This window comes from Anser anser, assembly GCF_964211835.1.
Source record: "Anser anser genome assembly, chromosome: Z".
Taxonomy (NCBI): domain Eukaryota; kingdom Metazoa; phylum Chordata; class Aves; order Anseriformes; family Anatidae; genus Anser; species Anser anser.
The window spans coordinates 67,865,953-67,893,271 of record NC_139723.1 but is presented as its reverse complement, the minus strand read 5'-3'; the positions used below and the strand labels follow the sequence as shown (position 1 = coordinate 67,893,271).

The 27,319-nt window shown below is 38.0% G+C and overlaps 1 protein-coding gene across 1 annotated transcript in view; it reads left to right on the top strand.

Moving 5' to 3' along the window:
* Positions 1–27,319, top strand: part of RAB3C (RAB3C, member RAS oncogene family) — a 144,000-nt gene that overhangs the window by 60,779 nt on the left and 55,902 nt on the right. Inside the window, exon 3 of the mRNA XM_083816184.1 lies at positions 8,889–9,007. Coding sequence (XP_083672310.1) covers positions 8,889–9,007 — 119 coding nt within the window. The remainder of the gene's footprint in view (positions 1–8,888; positions 9,008–27,319) is intronic.

Here is a 27,319-nt window from a genome sequence, read left to right as displayed (position 1 = left end):
GCTTATACCTGTCTTCATGAAAGTTCTGAATGGGACTGAGTTTAAGCCATTGCTGTACTCTTCCAGAAATACTGCACTTTTCATTTCTTGCTTAAAATGGGTAGAATGTGACTTGTTCTGTGTTGCAGAATGCCTCTTTCCCTTTTTATAGGTAAGCGAGATTTAAAGCATTTTTATGTAAAAAACATGAGTAATTTTGCTGACCATTTCAATGTGTTTTGTGAACTTAGTATTCTGCACAGAAACACATTCCTTTACTCTTGGGAAAGTTTGAAAGGTTATTAATATTTAATGGCAAGTTTCCTATAATTTGTTCCAAATGAGGGAACACTGCAGATTTGAATACAAGTATTTATCACAGGGAAAAGCAGAGGTGAAGAGAAAATTTCTGGCAAGTGTGCTTGGTTTATGGCTTAAGAATGTTCTTTGTACCACTAATTCAAACTTTTATCTTAGAGAGTTATAAAACTATGCTCCTAAAAAAACCTCCAGAACAAAAATGTGCTAAGCCTGGTGTTGTCATGAGGAAAGAATTATGTTCATAGCTCTCAGTAGCTAAGAGGTACTGTTAACTAACCAGTGGGCTAGGATTTGCATAATATTGTAACATGATGACAGTATTATGCAAATTTGTGCAGTGCAATGAGCTACTAACATAGAGCTATTATCAAAATGGCTGGTTAAACTTTATCCATAGAGCCCACCTCATCCTGAATAATAAGGGCAAGTTAATTAAATATCAGTAATGAATATTAATAGAGATAGCTGTCTTCAAGATGCAGAATAGGACAGATGACAAGAGAGTAAGGTGAAAGCTTATTACTCCTATTTTACAAACAGGTTCTAGAGAGAAGTAGTTAACACGAAAGATTTATAAGTATATAATTGAAGTATAGAAATGGGAAGCAGCAGAAGGTACAGCGGAATTCCAGTATACCTGGACATTGCTCTATGCTTGTGTGATAACAGCCAGCTTGGCTCCAATTCTCTGAATGTATATTTTAGCCCAGTGTTTTTTGTTTGTTTGTTTGTTTTTTCTTCACTGCTAAATGAAAGGTGAATGCCTTTCAAAAATGGTGGGAGATCAGGCAAAATTGTAAAAGTTTTAACAGAGCTGTAAAACAAACAAAGAAACAAACAAAAAACAATGAACAACATATTTGTCATAAGACAGGAACACACCTATTTTTAGATTATTTTTAAGCTTTGTGTGTTGAAAAGCCAGTTTTGAAACACTGTCAAGTTACAAATACCAAATAGAAGTTACTAAAGCAGAATGAGACAAGGACTATTTAGTTTCTCCATCTATGCATGAAATAGCTCTGCTTCATATGTTACTAATATGAATAAGTCTCACATCATTGGGACTGAGTTGCTGCAGCCTTACCCCGTTGTATGATGACCACTTTCAGAGGAAGCAAGTACGCTCCTGGAGGCTAAGGAGACTTACTGCTGAGTCTGAAGACTGTAGGTAGAGTGTTTGAGTGTCAGGCTTCTCAGATTACCGTTCCTTGAAATATTATTGTAGATATAACAGATTTTGTGTGTTCCTTTCACTGAAAAGCAAGTTGTGTTGAGCCTTTCAAGCTTTAATAGAATTCAGTGTCAGGTGTCAGCATTCCTAAATGATTTTGGTTTTAGTAAAACTTTTATTCTTAATACAATAATTCCAGTCCATATTAAAAGCCTCTAGTTACTTCATTATGCACAGGGCCACATCTTGTCTCTAAATACAAAGATTAAATAAACAAACAAACAAACAAACAAAAATTGTTCTTGTACAGTCACAGGACTCTGGGAGCAGGAGCTCTAAAGACCAAATATGACAACATTAGGAATATCACATGATTTTCCAGCTGCCTGTCGAAGAAAGATCCTTATCAAAACTGTGCTGGTTTTCTTGTATGTCATATTTTTTTTCAGCATGGCTCTCTGTTGTCTTATTATTTTTTTTTTCTCTGAAAAATATTAGGAAATTTGTACAGTCTGATATACAAGTAATTAAAATAACAATACAAATATGAAGCTGTTCAACTGATTTTTCATCAGAAAAAGGCTGGATTCTGATGTAATTAGCCTTTTAATTTTCCTCAGAAAACATGCCTTCATTATTACATGGTGTGAATTATAACATTTTGTAAATTCTTGATTTCCACCATACGTATTTAGAGCTGACCTTAAAGTTTGGTTCCATATTATAATAGAAGAAAAATATATCCTGAAAGTTAAACCTAAGTCTTTCCAGAAAGAAAAATACTTCTTAAGCCCCAACATGAAACATGGTTAAAATATGTAGTTAAAATATAAAATGATACTTAAATCAAATTAATCTGTTTTACTCTTGAAGAGAAGCCAGGACCCACTGATCTGACAGATTTTTTTATAAAGTGTGTTTAAAGATGGGGAAGAAGGACCAGAAGAAATGATCATCACTTCCCCCAGAACATGACAGGCCACAAAGTGAAGACAGGACAAGGAGAAAGCTGCAGTTCATGGCAGGGAAAGAGGGAGACATGCTATGAAAATGGCAGAGGGGCTCAAAACTTAACTCCAGAACAAATGGCAGCTGAGGTCAAGCTACACTGAGCTAGAAAAGAGGCAGTAATGCCAGGAACTTCCTAAGCATTGTGCTTTAGGAAGGAGTGGTAGTTGAACTGCCGAGAATGAAAAGTTTTATGCAAGTCTTAAAAATAAAGAAGGATAGACAAGAAAGAACAGGAAAGAAGAAAAATAGGAAATTTAAAAGGAAATAAACTTCTGCAACAGTCACCAGCTGCGTGGATGTTGTGAGAGAAAGCAAATCGGGCAGTAAAGTACTTTTACAACCCTGGCTTGGACAGTCTGGGAGCCAAACTATTCCTCTAGGATAATCTCTGCCCTACCTCCTGCCTGCCAGGACAACCCTCCTAGACCCATTTTGTTGGCCCATTTGGAATAATGCCTCTGCTCTCAGCTCTGGCCCCAGCTATTTCCAGCTGGCCCTGCCATGCTCCTGCATCCCTCCCATATGAATGAACTGCCAACTGTGATTTCGGTGTGAGTTATAGGGACTAGCATACAGCTCTAGCAGATGTGTACTGGCAGACTGAGTAGATGGCTTTTTAAGTTACAAATGTTTGCTTTCAATACATATATATATATATTTATAAATATACAAACACGCACATACACATACAGTATGCATATAGTATACATACATACATACAGTACACATACAGTACATACATACATACATATAAAAGAACATAATTCCAGGGAAACCTAAACCATTAGAAGTCTGGAAAGAGCTACTGACAGGAGATAGGTACATAATCAAAGGCTGAATTGGCAATACATAGTGGTGTATCTTCTGTGCATACCTTAGCTAAAGAAACTGCTTTGAACTGTTTTCCATTCCTTGTTGTAAACGTTTGTATGTGTGTGTTTCTGCGTGCCTAACAATTCCTGTTGGAAGATCTGTTTGTTGAGAAATGATGCTCCCAAGATAGTCTGCTCCTCTTCCTCCAGCACCTTTCCTCTCTTTCATTTTTCTTCACGCCCTTCTCAGTCGCTTCGGCTATAGACCCACATTTGCTCTGTCTGGGTATTTTCATTCACTTATTGCATCAAGTCTTTTTATTTATCAATAGAAGAAATCAGAGAAACATACATTCTCTTTGACGGAGTTTGTAAATATACCTTTAGGAAGCAAGGGCAGGAAAGAAACAAGAAATTTATAAAGGAGCTGCAGTTCTTGGTTGCTGTGCCAATTTTGTGTTAGTTCACAGAAAATGTTGACCTGTAAAATGAGAATTCACCCAATTCATATTTCTAATTTTATCTTTCTGTTTGCCACTCTACAAATGTTGTGGACATGCAGCAGAGATATAGACGCCATCCAAGAAATCCTCTTCCACTGCTGCTAGTTTTCTGGCACAAGCTGCATTGTGATATGAGTAAAACTTAAAATGTGGTGAGATGTATCTAAAATGATATTTGTATGTTTAGCATACATGACTGAAATGCAGAGGCACAGAGTCACTCGGGTATGCTACAAAATCAGTTTGTGTTTTGCAGACTGAATTCTGTAATGACAGACTCATTAAAAGTTCTTGCTGCCACATGCTGTTTGCTTTCACCTTCAAAACTGTCTGCATTACTAATGATTAACTCCACATGGAAGTTATTTACATAAAGTATTGTTCAGTGCCACAGTGCTAGGCAAAGGAGAGAGGGAGTGCACACACTCAGCAAATTAATTCAGAAAGGGCCAGATTTAAATGCATTGCTCACAATCATTGGCATAATCAAAGTATATGTGCTACCATGGCCAAGTCTGGGTGAAGTCAGCCTTAGTAGGTCTTGACAGTGAGGGAGATTTACTTCTGCCAAGTTAACTCAGCTAACTAAGCACTGCAAGCCTAAATGGTTATTATTTTTCAAGATCGTTATCAGAACTATGGATTTTTTGTTTTCTATTTTGAGACTTTCTTGACCCCATAAATGCTTAACTTCATGTGCAATACTGGTTCTTTTAGTGCCAGCTAGATCACTGTTACTAAGTGTTTCTAGTTGCTCAGATGGCTGTTATTGTATAACTCTCCATTCTTCTGGGAGCAGTGCTGTCAGCAACTGGTGAATTCCCTATACACTAAAGCTTTCTATGGCATGGCACTAGAATCTGTAGGAAATTTCCCAGTTATTCAAGGGTAGTTTCAAGGGAGAAGCACATGACAAAAGCCTTGTTCATGTGTTTACTGTAAAAATAACTGATGCATCTTCCCTTTAAGCTTTTATTATATTGTCAGCTTCACAGTTTTAAGTTTAACTTGAGTGAATGGCCAAGGTAATCTGGAATTATGTAGCTCCACAAGGGATTCTATAGGTACATTGGTCAGGAAAGAAAGGCCAAGGAGAGTGTTCTCCCTCTGATAAATGGGAAGGGAGAACTGGAAGAGACATGGGGAAGAGAGCACGTCAGGATCTGGAGCATAAAAATGTTTGTAAATACCCTACTTCAATTATAAGTGGAAATATTAATAAAAGAATAACATAAACACAAACCAATCACTACCAATAAAAAACCCAACCCATACCAGAGATATCAGAGCACACAAGGCCAAACTGTGCAGGTGTTCCAAATACTCAGAGCCACGTGCTATTTGTTAGCATGCTGTATGCCGTGCTCAGAAATTGGATAATTTCTGAAGTGCTATTTCCACTAAGCCTCATCTTTCAGTGATTTAATGTCTAAGATCTGATACCTTTTTAAAAAAAAAACAAACTAAGATTGTGTTACTAACCAGACCTTTGGTTTGTCACCTAACCAGAAGCTAATGGAATTGCAGGAACTTTATTAAGAACAATTTATGAATGCAATTTTTTTATTTTACTATATTTTTTTATTATTATTTGAAAATATTCCTTGCAGCTGTTGAGACCCCTTTTATTTTGTTTTAAGATTTGTAAAATAACTCTTCTTGTCTCCCATGCATAGAACTTTTCATAAATCATTGTCATTCCCTCACTGTCATTCATTCCCTTCTGCTTGTCTACTCTACTACTTTAATGAACCTTATCAGACCTGTCCTTATCAGACATTATTTACACGAATTAACAGGCCCCCAAGATGATTTATGTGTCTTATTTTCTGCCCATCAAAGATGGAAATGAACTGCTTTGGTTAAAATGTCATTTAGTAATAGGTCAATTTTTATTCTTCCTCAGGCTTATTTTATTTAGTTTGCTTGGAAATAAATACAAATGCAAAATGCAGACATTATATTTCAGAATATAAATGTAAAAAGATGGTCATCGAATAAATTCCATGGTCTTGGGAAAAAAAATAATCAATCAAACAAAAGCAAAACAAAACAAAAAACTAAGGTAAAATAGCAGCAGTCAGTACCCACACCTGAATTGGAAAAGGTTTTCTTCAACTACATACCAGTATCTCAGTGAGTTACAGATATAAATACAATGAAATATGAAAATTATTTTCTGCTCAGTTCTTCCGTAAGAATGAAAGCTAACAGACAGAAAAGCCATTTATATCATTACATTATTTGTTTCAAATACATTAAATTGTTGTAATAAAATATATTTAAGTATTTGATGTTTCCAGTATGCTAGTTTTTCAGACATGATATTTATTTTTTCAGACATGATATTTTTGTTCCTTAGCAGTACTATAAAAGGAGCCTTCTTTAGGGTATTTGAGAATATATTCTAGTCAGAATACAAACATGCTTATGAATGTGTGAAACACAAACCTTCTGATAAAATTGCTAATATTCATTTCATTTCTTACACAATCATAAACGTTCCAGCACATAATTTGTACATTCAGCCAGTCACAATTATATTCTTTATAGAAAGTGAATTTTTCATATTGCCAACAGGACTGTTCAACATGTGAACCTAATAATCTCTACCCTATTCATGGTCATCTTTCTATACTGTATGCTGAAATACCACATAAGAAAACTTTTTTATTTATAAAAGTATTAGCTACAGGCACATATTAGGTACCTGCGTTAAGAATAACCCCAAATACCTAGTTCCTTCCTTGACCAAGTTTAACGAAATGCCTAGGTCCAGCATTTCCTCTCCCAAAGTCAGTCCATGCTTATATTCCCATCTGCAGATTTGTTTCCTTCTGTGCAAAATTATTTAAGAAATTTTCATCTTGATTTGTCTTCCTTTACACTCATTTTTACTCTCTGTAATCAAGAACACCTACGTCTATACAAAATCTCCCTAAGACTCTACAGAAAGTGGTATGTACCTTGGGATAGGAAGCCTCACTGGCTTATGGCTCAACAGCTGGAGCTGTTCACCCTTATCTGCAGACAGGCTTCAGTGGAAATCACCCACAGCAAAATAAGATTTACTTCAGTAATGGTGAGCTTCAGCTTGTCATACAGTCATATTTCCAACCACACATGCCTCTGACTGACAAACAAGCAGATAGACACTGCCAAAACTTGTTTGTAAATCGTATCTGTTCTGTACAGTAAAGCTGTGTGCTTGCTACAGGCTGTGTTTTCCTTCTGTCTCTCCCAGCTCTTTTCCCTAGTATCAAATCAAATAAATGAAGCAGGCAAAACATGTGAGAGTAAAACTTACTCCATTAAAGAAATACAAAGACAAGGTTTTAGGTAATGAAAAGTGATATTTCTTCTTTTAATAATGATTTTACTCGACATTTCAATGGTACTTTCTTTTATTTACAGAGTATAACCTACTGAGAAAGAAATGATCTCCAAGTATTAGAATACACACAGGCTTAGTGCAAGAGTCTTAATACCTTAATATTCAGTAATACCATCAGAAAAACTGGAAGCAGTTCCGTTAATGCAGCTATCCAGCCTCCAGACCACAGGTGAAAAAGGCTTGGCCAGCTCAGAGTATAAACAGAAAAAGTTTAGGGTTGTCTGGCCTTTCGCAGACAAAACGGCAGAGCCTAACCTCTCATGAGACTTATTAGGGTTTAACTTCTGTAAAACTTTCAGTCTTGGAGCACTGAAGCTACATCAAGGCAGTAGCAACAGTAATCCAGAATGAACTGAATCCATATATTTTAGGTAAAACTTTGTTTGGTCTCAGTAACTGAAACCAAATAGAAAAAAAAATCAAGAATATTTCTTGTTTTGTAAGTGGTTTCTGATGTATGTAGAATCTACTTTGTTCCTTTATTAGTTTAAGGATGAACAAAATGTAAAGAATGCCATTTCAATCTATTTTTCTCTTCTTCATAAGAGTACTACTAACACAAAAACCATTTCAGAAAACAATCCAAATAAAACATTGTCTACCACAGGTTGATTTTCTCTCCCAGTAGGAAGACAAATTAAATAAATTTGTTCTTATTGTATGTTAAACTAGTTCTTATCTACTCAACAAATCTGAAATAATGAAATTATGATTCAAAGTCCATTAAAACTAAAGATGTTCAGTTGATCTATTAGAGTTACAGGATTACACTGAAATGTTATGTATGTTTCATCTAAAGCTTTTAATGTTTATGGTTAAAAATGATAAATAAGCATGTTGCAACGGGATACTTGTAATTTGGTTATTGATGGTGTCTCATAATCTTAGTACAGACATGGGTAGCTATGATAGATGTTGCATCTAAATGTAGTAGTAACAGGTAGTCCCTGCCCAGATGGTGGCTAATGGAAGTAAAAAAAGCAAGGAGTAGGAAAATGGAAAACTTAAATTCATGACTTTACAGACAGGAAGATGAGATACAGAGAATGAGGGAGAAAACTGGTTTGCGGCAAGGGACTGCTAGCAGACCTTTTTTTTTTTTTTTTGGTCAGCTATTATGCTTATTTTAAAAGAACAGTATGTCAGCTTTTATTTTGTCAGCACAAATCCATATTTGTGCTAAAGTTGGCACGAGGATCAATGGCTTAAAATCACAAAAACAGAGCAAGTAGACATTGCCTTTTTAGCCAGGACATTCCCGGACTTCAGAAATCATAGTAGTCTTATGGTGAAGATCTTAAGGACGCTGATTTATCACAGTTTTTGGTCCAGAACATGAGACTTTATGGAAATGTCCAAGGCAGAAGCAGGAGACGAGGTTCTCACCCAAAATTCGGGTTGTTGCATGACATGAAGCAATGAAAGACATCTGTTATAGTACCTGACACACTGCCATACCTTTCTGCTTCTCACCTCGTTGCAGAATGGACATATTCCTCCTATTTTGATCCAAAGCATAATTCTCCTTTTTCCTGTTATCCTCAGTTTTCTCCCTGCTGATTAGCTTTATGAGGGGGATTGCAGAGTTGTACAATGGCCATTGTTGGAGTTTTCTTCCTTTTTTTTAAAAAAAAAACAAACACATATTTCAATTTATCTGCAGTATGTAAAAAGTTTCTCTATTACTGTTTTAGGACACAGCAGGTCAGGAGAGATACAGAACAATTACCACAGCTTACTACCGGGGTGCAATGGGCTTCATTTTAATGTATGACATCACGAATGAAGAATCCTTCAATGCTGTGCAGGATTGGTAAGTAAAACTTGGATCTCATATTAACTATCACAGAGAATGTTTGATATCGCTTGCCTGTTGTGATAGTGTAAATTATTTTTTAATAGTTATTTCCAGATACAGTGTCCAAGCATTCCGATACCCAAAGGTAGGATTTTTGTTCTTGTGGAAAGACAGTGACTACTTTAAATGTGGTGGATCTGATTCTTAGCAACCATTGTGTTTTCTGTGATGTCAGTTAATGTAGGTTATTTATAACAGTAAAAACAGCAACATGCTAACATAGAGAGTAATTGCTAAAATACCAGAAAACGTTTCCATAGTTCACGGAAAGAAATGGGATTCTGTGCGTGGGGTTGTCATTTGATTTAATTTTTTAATGTTGTTGTTAACCTTAGCTGGTTAGACATTACATTTTCATTCATGTAGCTTAAATGTAAAAATTATGAGAAAACTTCATCAGAGTTATAGAATCTAAAATAGATGGTACCTGCATTACCATATATTTTGTGAATAGCAAGATGTCTCCATAACAGCATGTCATTTTAATCAGGTATGGATCAACCAGGATCCAAACAATTTAAGGCTTTTTTAAAGTAAAGCTGACCCAAAAGGAAAACTAGAGCTACTCTCAGCTGTCTCATCTTATCCTTTAAGAGTTATTTTCATATCTGAGAGCCTCCTAGCAGTGCTCTGGGTGATATGAATAGCATTTGTCACATGTGTTCTGTGTGCTCTCTTGCACATTGTTACCATGGGAGAATCATGTTTGAGAGAGTATTTTGTTCAGAGTTTGCATGATTGTTCAGTATATTTCTTTGGCTCTTTTTGTTATTTTAAGATGCGCTTTATTGTATACTCTTTTTTCAGGATTGGCAAGGTCAGAAACACATTTTACATTTGAATTAAAAGGCAATGATGTTATGATGCCTGTTTCTACTGGGAATTGTTGCCTAGCCACAGACTCTCCGATAAAAAACGTTCTTTCTTTCACACTCTTCTACTTATTACTGTGGGAGAAAGTACCACTGAGCCCATGGAGCATCATCTCTCTCTACACCTGTATATTTTCTTCATCTGGGTATGCTGAATCTGGCCATTCAGCACTCAGAAAATAAGAACTGAGAACCTTAGCTTGATTCTGCTTTACAAGAAATAAAATCTTGTGTTGCCTAACACATCTAGTCTGAACACCACAGATGTAGTCATTCATCCAATGGAAATGGACAACTCCAGACTGTGTCCTACCTTCTCATTGCTGTCAGTACAACTCTACACTGAATTGCTTTTATGAAGGGTCCATCTCTTTCTGTTTACTAAAGAATCGATGAACTTATATAACTAGTATAGACCAGATGACTAGCTTTTGGATAAATGAATTTCTCTGAAAGGAGACTCTGCATGGTACTCAAAGTGGAAGACAGGTTTGTTCACTGTAACTTGTTATGTGAAGGGGGTATTCTGTCCCTTTTGTACAAGCTGAAGGTATCATGCTGAGGGCTTGATGTTACACATTTGCAAGTACTGCTCTGCTCAACAGCATGAAACAGATTCTCCTACCTAATAGTAGGCAGCTGTAATTTGTAGGTGCTGCTGTGGAAGTTTAGCAAAACCAAGGAACAAAGGAACCCACCCTCAACCTCTGACCCTGCAGGTGTGCCAGCCAGCACCACTGCTTCCTGGGCCTGCCAGCTGAAGCTTTTTCTTGGTTTGGTTCTGCTATCCTTTGTCAACGGGCCAATTCCATTCAAGCACTGGTTTATCTGTGTGATAATGGCTGTTGGTGACCAGCTGTAATCTGCAAATCTCATTGCCTCATCTCTAGGCAAACCAGATGGTATGCCATGTATTATCTAGCTTCCTCTGATACAAAGGTTTCCTTATAGCAACTGTAAATATGAGTACTTATTATTAATTTCCCCACCTGTTTGTTTTCCAGCCTCATAAATCTATTGCCACTGCCATTCCTTCTTTCCTGGTGAAAAATAACTAGGCTTCATACGAATTAAATCAAAACTCACTGTAAAATGAAACAAGAAAATATTTAAAAGTTATGGAGCTTTTAGGTTTTTGAAATATGATTTTCCATAATTTTTAACTAGAAACTTTACAAACAGTTGGCAGCTGCTGTGGAAATCTGGTGGACAGGGGATTGCATGATTATATGCCTAGAGCTACTGAGGAGTCATCTGCATGATGAAAGGGATGACAGACAGGCATAGTGCCTCACTTGTCAGGATGAGACATAGATTTGCTTTTATTTTCATTTTTAATTTCATGAACCCAGTTGCTGCCCTGCTGTTCTTCCTCTCTGTTTTATTCCTCCCATCTCACAGTTGATAATTGATTTTATTAACCCATACTCCAGTTTTGATATCAACCACAGAACTACAGCTTGCTTCTCAATGGGAGAAAAGTTAAAGAAAACTCACAGTTACCAATGCTGCAGGGGACCAAACGTGACTGTGCACATTTGTCTGCATTTGTGAAAGATACAGGGACAGAGAGGGAGCTTTAAACCCTCTCTGGGGTTTAAAATGCTTTTCGCTGTGATAAACGTGCCTCCATGGCAGTGATACCATTTCACATATGTGCACAATGGGCCAAATCCAAGCTCAAAATCCATTAGCTCTAAGGCTTCATCTAGAAATGACATTACATTTAGGACAACGAATTTCCATGTGCCTTTTAGATCTGGATAAAGGAGTTCATGATTCCTTAAAATCAGTTTGTTCAAGCTTTTGCACTCATATTGAAAAAAAATTTGTTCAATCTGAAATATGGCTGACATCTCTGTTTTGTAACAACAGATGGATTGTCATATTTCCAAATATCCCATGCTTAGGTCAGCATGAATTTGTTTAGCTGTGAGAAATAATATATCTAATTAGACCATTAACATTTTACATAGAAAATAAATCAATGTCTGTATTTTTATTGAAACCTATTAACACCAATATATGCAACAGTTCGGCAGGCAAACATTTTTCTACCAGCGTGTGAGACTGAGAAAGTGTTTTGTCTTGGCCAAAAGACTTGAAAGTCCAATAATTTTCAACCATACTGCAGATACTTCAGGAAACATTCATATCTCACCTTCACTAAGTAAAATCAAAAACCTTAAAGATTACAGATGGCAGTAAAAACAAAAGCTGTAACCTAAGTAGATTTTTTCTTTTGAGATTAAAAAATATTGCTATTAGAAGAATATTTCTCCAAGAAAATTCATGCAACACCCCACTAGCTATGCCCCTATTTAACGATTACAACCCTTTTCCACTCCTCTATTGAGAGATCTCTAACCAGAATTAATCCATTTCAGTGACTAATTTATTTCTCTATATTAATTTTAGAGAGTATTGCTTGTCTTCTAGCTACCTCTCCTGAAGAAGAATCAGTCACCTACTTTTATCTCTGTGGTGCATTTTGCTGGTATTGTTCTCTGACCTGACATTATTTTAATTATATATTTTCAACTTTTAGAGAGAACTAGAATGAAAGGAAAAAAAAAAAAGAGGCAAAATACTTTCTTGCTCTAGATTTCAGAAGCAATTTGTATTTGAATTCTGCAGCTAACAGGAATTTTTGATACTTAATTTTTCTTTGTGAAATATTTGGAGAGGTTCATACATCAAGACTCAGTCCCTGCATAACCTTTTTCCATGGTGGAGAAGAGATGGAATGTATTATTTACAATATTGACATTCCAAAAAAATATTATAGGTCTAGACAAAATGGGGAAAGACAGTTTGCCTTCCTCAGACAGGAAGGATCATTATTAAGAATACTTGTTTAACTAAGGCAGGGGAAGTTAGTTTGTCTCATGGAGCATCTATCACTTGTAGCAGGTTAGGTGAACAACCTGTGTACATGACCAGCCTGAACAAGCCAGTACTGCTGTCCAAGAAGCAGTGCCAAGTCAGTCTCTGCATGTGTTCCCTCCAAAGAAAATGACAGTGGCAGTAGTCACAGCACTGAACAATACTCTCCTCATGTAGATACAGATTTTCAGAAGTTCCCAAGGACCAACATCTTCTGTTTTTATTCAGTGAGAGACAGTGCGTGCTGAAAATCTGGCTGCTAGTAGAAACAGCAAAGCAAACATGCTTTGACTCAGCAGACCTCCTATGGAGCTCCGCCCAGATTTTGAAGCTGCCTTTTGCAGGAGGTCTTTTCCTCCAGAAGTGCAGCTAATGCTGCAAGTGCAAGTTGTGTACTTGGATGTGCTTTCTTGCATTGCAGAATCTGCAAAATTATTCACAGATTCTGGGAACATAACTTTTTTCCTGTAAATAGGAACCACTTGAAGGGCATCGTTTTTCTGCTCGGCTGAGGTCTAAAGAGCCCACATTAGAAACAGGCAAGAACCACAACATGCCATCTAGATGAATTCTTTAGATAACACCCACATATTTCAAGGAACTAATCTAATGAAATCTGATTTTCTTAAATAAACTTCTTTTTAAATCTGAATAGGAAATCAGTAAATGTTACGAGTGTCTCCATGCCACTTCAATGCATATTTGTTTTAGGAGTTCAGTTATAATGTCACAGTGCTTGCATTCATTCTTCTTTTATTTTGTCATCTGTAGCATTTACATTTTTAGCCTTTTTCATTATTACATTTCACTAGGGGCTTTAATGACACCTTTCCTCTTAGTGGTTCTCTCCACATAAGTTGTTAGCCTTATGGCAGTGGCTCCTTATGGTAGAAATGCTTTCAAACCATTATGTTGAGTTCCATAGAAGTGCCAGGAAAATAAGTGTTCCTGAGTTGGAAGTTAAAACTGTTTTTATATGTGCAATCTTTCTGTCGTTTTACTGAGTGATTTGGGTTTGGAGATTTACTTATACCCAGAATATTTTCAAATATTTCTAGGTTAGAAACAGCAGGAATGTAAGCCATGATATAAAAGCCTGAAGCTTTATGTTCTAGGTTGAAATCCAGCTGGATGACTTGAAACTTTGCACAATCCAAAGACTAGACAGGGACACTACATATAATGGTGTACACACACCTTAAGTCAGTCCTCTGAACCTGAAAAAGTTGTCCCAGCTCGAAGAGTTTGTCTGGCAATATGTATCACTGTATGGTAACTGCTGAAAGGATGCTGTGGAGGGCTTCTTTGTGCAGGCATTCAAAATTTGAGAATACTGCATTGCTGGAATATCAGATCCCAAAATGTCTCCTCAGGAGACACACAAAGTTGAACGAACTTAAGGACTTTGGACAGATAATTTTCAATGTCCCCTTTGGAAAGGAGTACTATTACATATCTTAAGAAGTTCAGAGAGTCTTCCATTGAAGATGCTTCTCTTTTCTCTTTTTCTCTTGCTTTTTTTTCTCCTGTGTGATTTAAACAGCTCTCCATCCTTCTGTTAATTCAAGCTCATCACCTTCAGGAAGGAATCAGCTGTCAGGAGGTATATATTCTGCCTATTATATGAAGGAGACAGAGGCTTAGCACACAGCAGACAATTTCTGATTTAATAATTTTGTTATATTGTGTTTACTTTTGCATTTTCATATGAAATTGTTGCAGAATTTAGTGGAACAATGTGAAAATTTAGTGAATTTCAGATTAGAGCCAACAGAATAAATTCTATTAATGTGTCACTCATCTGTGCCCATAATACATGGGAGATAGTTATTGGGAATTGGTTCTGGGGAAAGATAATAGAAATGAAACAGTAGTCATCAAGTAAGACCAGAGTAGATCTGTGCAATATTAGGAGCTAAGCCATTATCAGAAACTGGTATTGTTTTTTTTTTTTTCTTGTCTCTCTTTTTTTTTTTTTTTTCCTATAGTATGCATGGCTTGAATTAAAATCTTCAAAGTAAAATTTGAAGTAGTTTGAAAGCAGAGCTTTAAAGAGTGACTGTGCTACTACTCATACAAGATAATCTTCAGAGTTAAGGCTTTAAAAAATACGAACATTCACTCCACTATGGCATTAGGCAGCTGAATTTACTGAAATGCCAATAATAATTGTCATTCTGGACAGCACTGTGGAAAACAAAATGTACAGTTTCTTCAAAATATTTGCTTTTTGTTTCCTTTTAGCACTCTGAGTAAAATACAAGTTAGCAGGTATAGCTACAGTGTGCTAGAAATTATTTTTTTCTGTTTTCTGTTACATGTTTCTCTTCTAGTAAGAGACACGATGGCATTTTTGAATTGTCATTCAGAGAAAGAAATAAAATTGGAAAATACATTAGCATGTTAATGGGTGAATGTAAAAATTCCTCAAAGCAAATTAGCCCATTAAGTTAATGTCAGCACTGCTACATCCACTTCTAAAGAGCATATGTTCTAAAAGGTTCAGTATTTTTGCTGCCACCTCTCAACTTTCAGTCTAATATTCATGCTCAACACATGCTTGATCTACAGACAGGGTATTTTTCTTTTACCTCTCAATATTGAACTTAGTTCTATCATTTCAGAAAAAAATCCATTATTTGCTGTCTATCAGGGAACAAATCTGGAAAGCGCTTCTGGGCAAATGTAACCTCCATCCCTCTTTGACAAAACATGACCCGACATGCAGCACAATTTGTGCAGTCCTGCTGCAAAGAGCGCTGATGCAAGCCGTGTGTGCCATTCCTCCTGCATGTCCTTGGGATCTCTGTCCCATGGGGCTCTGTCTAGACTCAAGCTGCATCGTGTCCACCAGTGATTCACACACAGAGAGACTGCCATGCAGCCGACAGCAACCTCCACACAGCAGTGCAGGTTAGAGACAGCTGGAGGAGTATTCTGATAGAGGACTCTGGTATTAGATATATTAGCTTGGGGCTGGACAAAGTGATTTAAGCAAATTTTCTAGTTATTTGATGTAGAGTTTTTAGCCAAGCAGATGTATGAAACTGTGCATTGGTGGATAGTTTCATGTCACTCTCCTATTTAAAACGAATGAAACGCTAATATTGCATAAATGTATTGTGTGAAAAGAAAAGGGTGAAATTTAAGGATGAATCACAGTTTGGTGTATTTTTTCATTTGTCTTCCCTCTGAGCACTAAGGGGACTCATATTCTTTACAGACTTAAATATAAGAAACAAAGAAATGAAATTTCCACTTTTCCCTTTTAATGTTTACTCTTGGAAACGGACTTCTGTTGTGGTTTTACTTGGGTGGGCAGCTGAGTTCCACCATGACCGCTCTCTCACTCCCACTACTGAAAGGGTAAAGGGGAGAAAATCAGGGCTCAAGGTTTGAGATAAGGATGGGGAGATCGCTTAACAGTTATCGTAACAGGCAAAACAGACTCAGAGTACGGAGATAGTAAGACTTATTGCTTATTACTAACAAGTTAGAGAAGTGAGAAACAAAGTAAAGAAACCAAAAACACCTTCCCCCCATCCACCCACTTCCACCTCCTCCCCCTGAGCAGCGCAGGGAATAGAGAATGGGGGCTGCGGTCAGTCCCTGACACTTCGTCTCTCCGCCGCTCCCTCACGGTCACTCTGTGCCCCTGCTCAAGGGTTGAGATAAGGACAAGGGTTGAGATAAGGGAGATCACTCACTAATTACCATCACAGGCAAAACAGACTCAGCATACGGAAAAAAAATGAAATTTATTACCTATTACTAACAAGCTAGAGCTGTGAGAAAAGTAGAAGCTCACCAAAAACACCTTTCCCTCTTCTACCTCCTTCCCCCAAGCAGTGCAAAGGAATGGGGATTGGGGGCTGTAATTCCTTAGCGATTCATCTCCACAGCTCGTTCACGGTCCCTCTGTGCCCCTGCTCCACGCGGGGTCCCTCCCACGGGATGCCGTCCTTCCCGAACTGAGCCTGCGGGGGCTGCCCACAGGCAGCAGCTCTTCAAGACCTGCTCCCACACGGCTCCGTACCACGGGGTCCATCCCCCAGGAGCAAACTGCTCCAGCACGGGTCCCCCACGGGCGGCAGCTCCCCCCAGACCCCTGCTCCTGCGGGGGCTCCTCTCCACGGGCTGCAGCTCCGGCCCGGGGCCTGCTCCTGCGGGGGCTCTCCATGGGCCGCAGCCTCCTCCAGGCCACATCCACCTGCTCCACCGGGGGCTCCTCCACGGGCTGCAGCGTGGAGATCTGCTCCGTGTGGGACCCGTGGGCTGCAGGGGGACAGCCTGCTGCACCAGGGGCCTCTCCACAGGCCGCAGGGGAACTGCTGCTGCCTGCCTGGAGCACCTCCTGCCCTCCTGCTGCACTCACCTGGGGGGCTGCAGGGCTGCTTCTCACTCTTCTCTCTCTCCTAGCTGCTGCTCCCCAGCAGTTTTTTTTTTTTTTTTTCCCCCTTTCTTAAATATGCTCTCACGGAGGCGCAAACACCATCTCTTATTGTCCCAGCTCTGGCGAGCAGCAGGGCCCTTTATCTAACATGGGGCAGCTTCTGGATTCTTGTCACAGAAGCTACTCCAATGGCCCCCCCTGCTACCAAAACCTTGCCACATAAGCACACTACAACTTTGTTACGCAGAACATTAAACTAAAATTCTTTGATCTTCATAAACTGAACACTCACTTTATTTTACTTTTACTTTTCACTTTTATTTCAGTAAGAAGAATTAAGTCCAATGACAAATTAGATGTGCTTCTAAAACAACAAGAACAGCAAATCACTGAAAATCATATCAAGACATTTATAAAAAGAGTAATACTTGGTGGAAAAAATGTGCTTTAAAATAGTTAAACAATATTCTGTATTCCATGTCAGTTTGCTCATCAGTTTTTCATGAATCATTTGGTACTGAATTCCTGATGTTGCACATTGCATATAGAAAACTTAGTTCTGTGAGATGATATCTTATTTTTCCCTTAAAAGTTTGTCATGAAACATAATTTGGATCACAAATGCTAAACTGGTGCCAGCTTAAACCACCTACATACTTTCCAGTTTGGCAGACATACTCCAAATACTGCCACAGTGTTTCTTCCTGTACATTCAAAAAAAAGAATAACACCACATTTCAAAGTAAAGCATGCAGCATATCCCTAGAGATTTGAGGAGCAGCATATACTGCAACTGATTCTTCCTAAAATAAATGGAAACTTTGAAGAAAGGAAAATGTTGTAAATCACTTGTTTTCCATTTTTAATTACAGTTTTCTATAATTTTCAGCATATCATCCATAACACTCATGATGCACCAACAAAAAGCATTCAGTGTCTAAAATCTTTATTTGTTGCTTGAAGTTTTGGGTGTGCAAGAAAGTAAAGTATAATGCTTTATTGTCACTGGTATTGCCAAATGCATGGCTTTAGGTTTGCACGGTAAACAGCTCTAAGTGATGAAAAAAAACATATGCCTGTTCTTTTAAGGCTCTTCCTGATAACATATCTGATGTTAGGTTTAAGCAGCACAGTAGATGGACAACATTGCTTTGATGAAGATAATTTTTTTTATCATTTTCTTTCTGCTAAACCCTGAATCTAAATATGCATATTACACATGGAAATTTATGCAAATCCTTATCCAACTGTTTTTGTCTTGAAAACAGTAAACCTTTGATTTAAAAGTTCAAACCTCATCATATAATGTTTTCAGTACGTTTACTGTCAAAAAAATTATTCTTGCATTGTAGCAGCTAATCAGAAAAGACAGCTGTTAACTTTTCATGATATTTTTCTTTTTCTGTTTTTCTGTTCTTCAGTCATAGAGAAAACACACTGTGGGACTGACCTTATCCATACTTGCATCTTCATCCTACAGGCCACTCCTTTCATTCATTTTGCTGTGGGACAAAGCACTTCTGCAGAAGGTTCTATACCCACCTGAACCTTCTTCACTATAGATGTGTGATCCTCTTCTTAGATACCATGCTGCTACCGAATATCAGGGTGTTTGCTCAGCTCTGCTGAGCTGCATCAAGATGTATTAATGCTGACAATGGAGAGTCTAATAAGAAAAGGGAACAAATATAATCTTGACAGAATTCTCTCAGGCTGTTCAAAGTCTCTTTTTTTTCCCCTCAAATCTGAGATGGGGCAGCATAGTCACAAAGACATGATAGCAATCATTCACCCAGATCCTGCTTGTTTGCTGGTGGCTGATTAGAGCTCTCCAGAGCAGCTAATATCAGTATTATGCTTCAGGAATTCACCAGCAAGATGAAGTCACTTCCACTGGACCTACCTGGCTTAGTGAGTGGCTTACATATTTGCCTGTTAATTTTTTTCAGTTTTGGCTCACATGGTAGTTGATTAGGACCACCATTGGCCATAACTGGACAATACTCGCTGCAAGGCCAGCAGGCTAGATGGGAGCATCATGTACTGCAGCCTGTCTGTTAGCATCAGCTGCAGACTGGCAGATATATCACCACCATGGCTGCACCTGTTTGGCAGCCCTCACTCGTTCAGATATGGGCTGCAGTTCGGGGGATGAATTTCATCTCCTCTTACCAGATCTGGGCAGTACTACGGACATCTACATTGCTCCTTCCATAGGCCATTTTTCCTCACTGAGGAAAACATGGAAGTTCTGATTTGAAACACCAAAATATTTTTTTTTGAGAAAACATGACAAACTGTGCCTGGCTACTATCCACATCTGGCAATAAGATAGGTCTGCCTTAACTGTCGTAATACTTCAATTTTAATTCCCAGGAGCACATGTGGCAGAATTATCCTCTAGTTTATGAGTGTCTGCCCATTGTTATTTATGAACACACAGCAAGCAGCAGAACATACCTATTTTGTAGCCTGCTATCTCTCAGCTGGTAACTGAACTGAACATCAATAATTAATAATAATAGGGCAGATGTGACACTCTGAAAATAAACTTGCTTTGTTGGACCAGAAATTTCACAATGGAGTTTCATTGCATGGCTGATGAGGCAATATAGATACTCAGCTAGTCAGAGAACTGTTACATAAAGGAGGTGCCTTCCATTCTGCTCCTGATCCTGCTTTTCTTCATGTATGGTCACAGGGAGTTGCACTGGGGTAGATGAAAACAAACCAGAAGATCAGATTAACATCTAAATGCTGCCGTGCTTAACTAATATTCATTAATTAAACTGTTCTATGATACTCTTAATGAAATATGCTGTTTTGTCTATTTTTTTCCTGGACAAGATGATACACTTCTATTTTCCAAAAAGAGTGGAAAATGCCTCTGAGAAGCCAATGTTGATCTGCTGGAGTTTATTAAGAAGATAAACAAACTTAAGCATGGTAATACAACCATATGCCATGGGAAGTATATGAAATACTGATTCCAATATTCACTCTGGTCTTTCTCTTTATTTTACAGACAGTCACAGCCAGTAGCAAATAAAATAAAATCTGGCATGTCATCATCCACTCACAAACTTCTCATTGTCAGCAATAAATGTCACAAAGCCTTGTGGCAATGACAGTTTTTATTGGCTGAACAGTAACTAATACACTCTTTTTATCTCCCTGTAACCATGCATGTTGACAAAGTCACCCTGTCGCTCAGCATTCCCAAATGAAGGCTTTGCTGTCAGCCAACAACTATGAGTTTTATCAGCAGCTCAGTAATTTCCCTAAACTGTTGCCACTCTCAGCTCAAGTGACATAAAATTTACTTTCCTCCATATTCTAGTCTAGTTATTTGTAGCTTTGGACAGATATTGTGGCCCCTGCACCAAACTCAAACATTGAGATTCACTGAAGAAGCCTTTCCTGTTGGGGACTTCAGATCTGCAGCTATCTTCTTTGGATTGGGATAGTGTCAATAGTACCAAAGGCTGTAGTTTTGCTTATGCAGCCTGGAGGTTGTTTCAAAAGCCAACAAAACCAACAAAATACGAGTAAGCAGCAAAGCACTGTATAGCTTTGTGGGTATTTTGACAGATGTTTGATAGAGTACCTTCTCACTTATTACCTCTTTCACCTCTGCTACCCCTCAGGTCACTTTCTTTCTTCTGCTAGCTCCTCTCTGTCTGACTTCAACACTGCTTGTTTAAATTGTCAAGTATTGGTAATTTTAAAAGGATGATAGCTATGTGAGATACAGGCTGTATGTGGGAGAGAACAACAAGGTTTATTGGAATTCAGCCCACCAATCAAGCAGGACAAGTGACATCAATGTTCTTATATCTAGACTCAAACTGCAAAGTAACATAGCAATGTAATCCAGTAGTAGTAGTTATTTTTGAAGCATAACCTCATGCTATTTAGGTCTATCCTGCAACTGAAGAAACCTTTGGAGTGTCTGTAATCAGAATATTGCAAGACTCTGGCCATTAAACCAAGACATACATAGTGTATGCTTAATAATGAATGCTTTCATTAAAAAAAAAAAAAAAAGTAGTGTAGTTTTGTCAGTCCTATTTCTTGTTTGAGCCACTGCCAAATCCATGCAAAGAACATCAAGGCATGAACAAATGAAATATGATTTCTGGAAATTTCAGCTTCAAGGAAGTCATGAACAGTGACTTAAAACAGGTCTTAAAGCTATTATAGTGATAGATTCCAGCTGGCAGCCAGAGCAAATTACAGGATACCTGAAGAACTGTATGTTGCACCTTCTAAATACACAGATATATTCTGGATAGGTTATGCCTGGTACGAATCTAGCAGACTTGTAAAAGCATCAAAACCTAACTCTGTTGCAAAAAAAAAATATAAAAAAATCCAAAGCTAGAGCCTCAGGGATGAATTTCCATTAGAAAAAAACTATTTTTATCATATGCATGTTAAAGACAAATTAACCTTTCCGAATTTCTAGGTTTATGAAGATAAAGTTAAAAGATAAAGTTAAAAATATGGAAAATGAAGGGAAAGTATCTTCTTAACCTGAATTACAGGCATTCTGTAATGATCAAGTGCTCACTCCTTCTCAAAATGTGAAAGGCATTATAGCACTTCTCTTTCTATAGGATAACTAGGACAGAAAAGCCTGTCTTCTATTTGAGTCAAGGTTTCATGTGTTTATTAGGTAGCCTTTAGAGAAAAACATACTTCTACAATATCTAATTTCTCCAGGCATCATGTGATACTCATGCAGAACTGGCAGTGGAAACAGTGAGCCTTGGAGGTCACAAGATGCTTATAAAACTCCCCAGAGGGACCAGAGGAGAGAAAGTGTCCTGCTGTAATTCTTACCCTGTTCTGGCTGACAAAGAACTGAGGACCGTCTCAATGTTTGAGTGCATTGCAGCTGCATTTGCTGTATAATGCAGTGTTCCACAGAAAGATTCAAGACAGCTGAGCCACTCCAGCAAGACTCTGGAGTAACACTGCTCCCAATACTTTGTTAATTTGCTCCAGCTGACCTTAGGTATCACCATGCGGTGCTTAGTTCATGCAGTATAGACTTTGAATGCAAACTACTCCTGCAAAATAATTGGAGTTCTCCATGTGGATAGGGTGACAAAACCCAGCACACACAGCCTCAGTGATTTCGGGAAGTTCCCTGTAAGCTGTGAGCTGAAGGGGTTAGGCAGCAGCTCAGTGATCAAACGATAGATGTCTCATCTATACATTGCTGCCTCAACGAGAGAGGGTGAACTATGGTTTCAGAGGATTTGTGGGGAGGGAATCAGAAGGCCTGTGCACGACTCCTGGAAACATTGAGGAAAATGAAGAGAGGCAGGTGCATATCTGGTCAGCTGTAACTACCAGGAACAGTAGGAACCTCACTCCATCCTCCCCTCTTTTTTTTTTTTCTTTTTTTTTTTTTTTCCACCATTGGGACTAAACTTACTTCACACATAAAATCAAGAGAAGAGCTGTAGCTGCCTAGTGTTCACAGCAGGGAGGCTTTTCATGAACTCTCCACTCCCTCCACTTGTAGCAGCCATCCTCTGCCATGAGTTCACATTGTAAGAGCAACATACTCCAAGGGGAAGAATAAATCAATGTATTTTATCTTGAATTACCTCCTGTCGCATGCACTATAAATATATACTCACAGTGCTTTGGTCACAGCAAGTGAAAAGGTGTTACGTCAATTAAAAAAAAAAAAAACCAAACTGAAAAACCAACACTTTCTGTTTTCAGGCCCAGTTTGACAAAGACAAGTCTAAGTGACATCCCCAGTTTTTCCATATCTACGTTTTAAACTGTGCCTTTCAGATGTACCCTACACAACACAGCCAGCATCTGCCATGTGAGGTGATTGTTTTTCCTCTTGTTCCTGGAGGGCAAAACTCTGTAGGAAATCCATACTAATTGAACTGAAATTTGTGCTTTGCTAGACATTAACAGAGGCAAATTGTACTAAAGGAAGCAAAAATAAAGAAAAAACAAAACAAAATAAATAAATTATATTTCAAAACAAGTCTAAAGAAAAAACAGGACTCTAGCAGTCTCTAGTGCGAACGTGAGAGAAGCCTGCATATTGCAGCTCCCTTATTAAAAACAATGAGATAATACAACCAAGTGTTACAGCCTCTGGGAGAAAAGCAGAGAACAAAATATGAACCAGACAGAAAGGATAGGGATGCAAACCCTCTTTTGATGCAATATTTAATATCAGTCCTTTCACTTTTGGCTCCTGGGTGAGAATCAGCAAACACATCATTAAGACCTAGTGACAAGTCACCCACAAAAAAAACACTGCACCTGCAATTAAAAAAAAAAAAAAAAAGCATAGATTAAAATTGCATGGGTGTGAGCTGTGGAAAAGTTGAGAGAAATAACAAACATCTCTCTTGTATTATATTTTTAGATGTGCAAATTTAAATTAGCTGTCATAGACTCTCTTTTTATTTAGTACAGCCTTTGTAATCTACATTTTTATGAATTTTTAAACCACAAATGCTCAATGGTTTACACAGCAGTTGAAGTTATATTTCTAAGCAGACTTAAAGACAGTTCCCTCATAGAAAATCAATACTGGTAGCTGGTCTTAAATACAAGTCCTTTTTCATTTTTTATAATCTTCACAAAGTTTTGTTGTCAATATGTGAACAGATTACTGAAAATATAGAAGTAACCAAGAATGATCAGCAGATGTTGCCCCTAGCTGAAAATTCATACAGTATCAGTTAAGAGAGATTTATATACGGGAAAAGTCATGGGTGTTTCAAATGACTTTTCAGTCTCCATGGAGACTCTTCACTGAGTTAGTTACTGCAGTTAAAGCTTAGATATATAAATAAATGCACAGGTACTACAGCTAGAGGGGAAGTCTGGGTTTACTGGAGGCTTCCAAAGTGCTTTCTTTACTGTCTACCACAGTAAAACGGTCTTCTAGATGTACTGTGTTACTATGAAAGCAAAAGTTAATCTTTTCCTCAAGTGTAAATTATTATTATTATTATTATTTTAAATCTGAATAGTTATTTAGATGTCTTCATTTTTACCATCCCATAAGATAGAACTTCCAGGGCTCATACTTTCCAGAAATCCGGGGTATGTTGCAGGTTCTTTAGCAGGTATATGATAGCTGCTAGCCTTGATCAAAACCTTAATTTGTTTTAATTCCAGTTCTATACTTAAGTATTTTTTTTCTTTCCCAGTAAGGTCACACTGGGAAAACTCACTCAGAATTGATTGTGTTAACAAGAGATATTCCAACAGCAGAGTACATCAGGAAATGTCCCAGGAAGCAGAAGGGAACTGTGTAAAGGGGTGACAATATTGCAGATCTCAAAGAGGCTGAAAGCACTGTCCGGCACAGCAAAGAGGGAGTGCATGCAGACATAGCAAATGATATGAGGCTCAGTCTCCTTTTTGGACAGAATGGCAAAAGCCTAAATGGACAGAAAGGAGGCTTTTAAATGAGGGAACTGATAAAAGAAATAGGTCTTCCAAATGAAAGTCAGCCGAGGAAAAGCAAAGTTGTTTGTTAAGAGTGATAGTTCTAGTGAAAGTAGATATGTTTCCAGCAGAGAAGGACGGGAAGGTGATCAGATGTCCCTCAGAGCTTTCCTCATGTCAATTTCTGTAGTAGGTGATGGGCAGCAGCTCTTTCTGAGGGGCACAGGGCTGCGGGAGGTATCAGGGACCTGTGGAGCCATAAAAGGCCAGCAGTTTGAGGGAGCTGAGTGAGTGCTGGGGAGTGCGGCAGCAAGAGTCATCCCCCACAGCCTGGGCTCCAGTTCTTAGGCTGCAAGTGGGATGGAGTAGGAGGTCTCACACACTAAAACCGCTGGGGAACTGCTGCTGGAATCCTGCCTGTATCTGTTGTTGCTGTTATTTATCTTTATTTAATTCATACATCCCCTCATACTGATTTCTCTCCATAGTCTCCATTGCAGCTCTTCAAAACTATTTCTCACTACTCTGTGGCTCAGCTATCTTCCACACATTCTGGCCTATTGACATCTTCCTTTCCCTTGGTTTTCTTCTTGAGTATCTTGAGGCTGCTCTTCCAAAAACAGGGTTTATCCACATCTTGTTTACCTGGTTAAAGACTTCATAGGAAGGGATGAAATTGGAAAGAAGCAAAAGTTTTTACTGGGAGTATGGAGAATGCGATAGACTAAGTGTACTACATAAAACAGAAGGTTTGAAAAATATATTTGAGCAGTTCTTGGAGTGATTCTGTTTTCACACAGGAGAGTCCACTCATGGACATATATCAGTAGAAAGTCTCTGAAAAAATTCTCTTCTCTTTCAGTCTTATTTTATATAATAAACTGCTGAAGTTGACTTTCCTGACAGTAAAGGTTATCTTGAGAAAAATAAGGCAAAAGACCAAAGAAGGGTATTTCAATATTGATCTGGTATATTCATAGCACAAAGCTGAAGCTGATAATGACAACCCTTTCTCCTCAAAATCATTTCCTGAACATTAAGGACTAAAGTGCACTTTCAAAGCACAGTTAGCTTAAAACAGCAGTGAACTGTGCTACCCTAGAACCACAGGGATGGCCTGGAAAATTGCAGGTATCTGTCTTCTCCCTGAATGTGGCTGGTAACCCACACTGTTTTCTGAAGGAAGAAGTCAAAATACTAGAGTTCATCCCATGAGTGAAAGGTGATGAAAATAAAGGTTTACATTAAATTATTGGGTAAGTTAAAGCAGTTCATATTTCTATGAGATGCAAAGGGAGGAGAGCTGAACACTCTCCCATGCTCCTCCATCCTATTATCATATACAGAGGAAGTGCTTAAGTTTGCTTTTATGGTCCCCAGATTATAGCAGTCTCACATGCAGCCAGCTTATTCCCCAGCCATGCACAGATCTTGCTTACCTCTGCCCTTGCCTAGCTAGTCAGGCAGAACTAGAGGAGTGTTTTGAAGTGTAAAATTGCACTGTGTGTGCATGTTGGATTAAAATATTATTGTACAATCCTACAGATTGCATGGCTCCCTGACACAATTTAAATGCAGATAGTTTTTGCCTTTGTAGAGGCAAAAATCTCCCATGGTTTCCTGCCTGGATACAGTACCATACCTTTCCATTTTCCCTAATAATCTTGTTACCCCTGAGTAATTTCCTACCTTCACATTCTAGTAAATGTTCCACATTTGCTGTTTGTTTTGCTGTTTTCATAGTGGAATATTTTGTGCGTAGCTGAGATCATATGGGACACCTAGTCCTTTTCTGCTTTATTGTCTCATGCTGTATCTACTCCTTTTTGTTTTCCTCATAAAAAAAAAAAAAAAGGGGGGGGGCAAAAAAAAAAAAAGAGCAGGGTATCTAGATCCTAGCCCCATGCAAGTTGTGCTTGGAGTTGAATGCAAAGCAAAATGGAATGCTCCTTCTGACTTCAATAAGACCAACTTTTCCTTGTCTGTCTCTTTCTTTTGGCTTATTGGGATATGCAGCAGTCTCAAAAAACATGTTCTTGATCTCATTTTCTTTAATAAAGATGTTGGAAATTTAAAAAAAAAATGAAGTTTTGCATGTTACAAAACCTGCTGTGGGAAATTATGATTTAGGCTCATTCTGATTTAGTAGAATATTTGAATCATTAATTCCATGATGTCTGTACACATCCAATTTCTATACTTCCTATGCTTTTTCACCCTGTTAGAAGTATTATCTTCTACTGGAGTCAACATTCTAACAGACTTGGACTGACCTGAAATCAAGATCTTGATTTAGATGTTGAAAAAAGGATCTCGTCATGGTAGTAGAGGTCACCAGGAAGTGAATGGCATCATAAAAAAAATCTATTTCTCTATGTGAATGTATTTAAGTTATTTTTATGAGAGATCAGTGATATGATTATTAATTACAAACTCCATGAAATGCAGCACTTCTTTCTTATGTGGTGAGATATGAACCACAAAATCAAACTGAATGCATTCTTCATGAGCATCCTTGGAGTGAAAATTCTTATAATCACAAGTGTTTGTATTCACTTTTAAGCATGTCAATCACACAAGTCAATCACACTTCAATTTTACTCAATTGCTTTTCAGGCTTCTTTATTTATCCTGAAGGCACTGCGGTATTTTCCTAGGTATACCTAATTG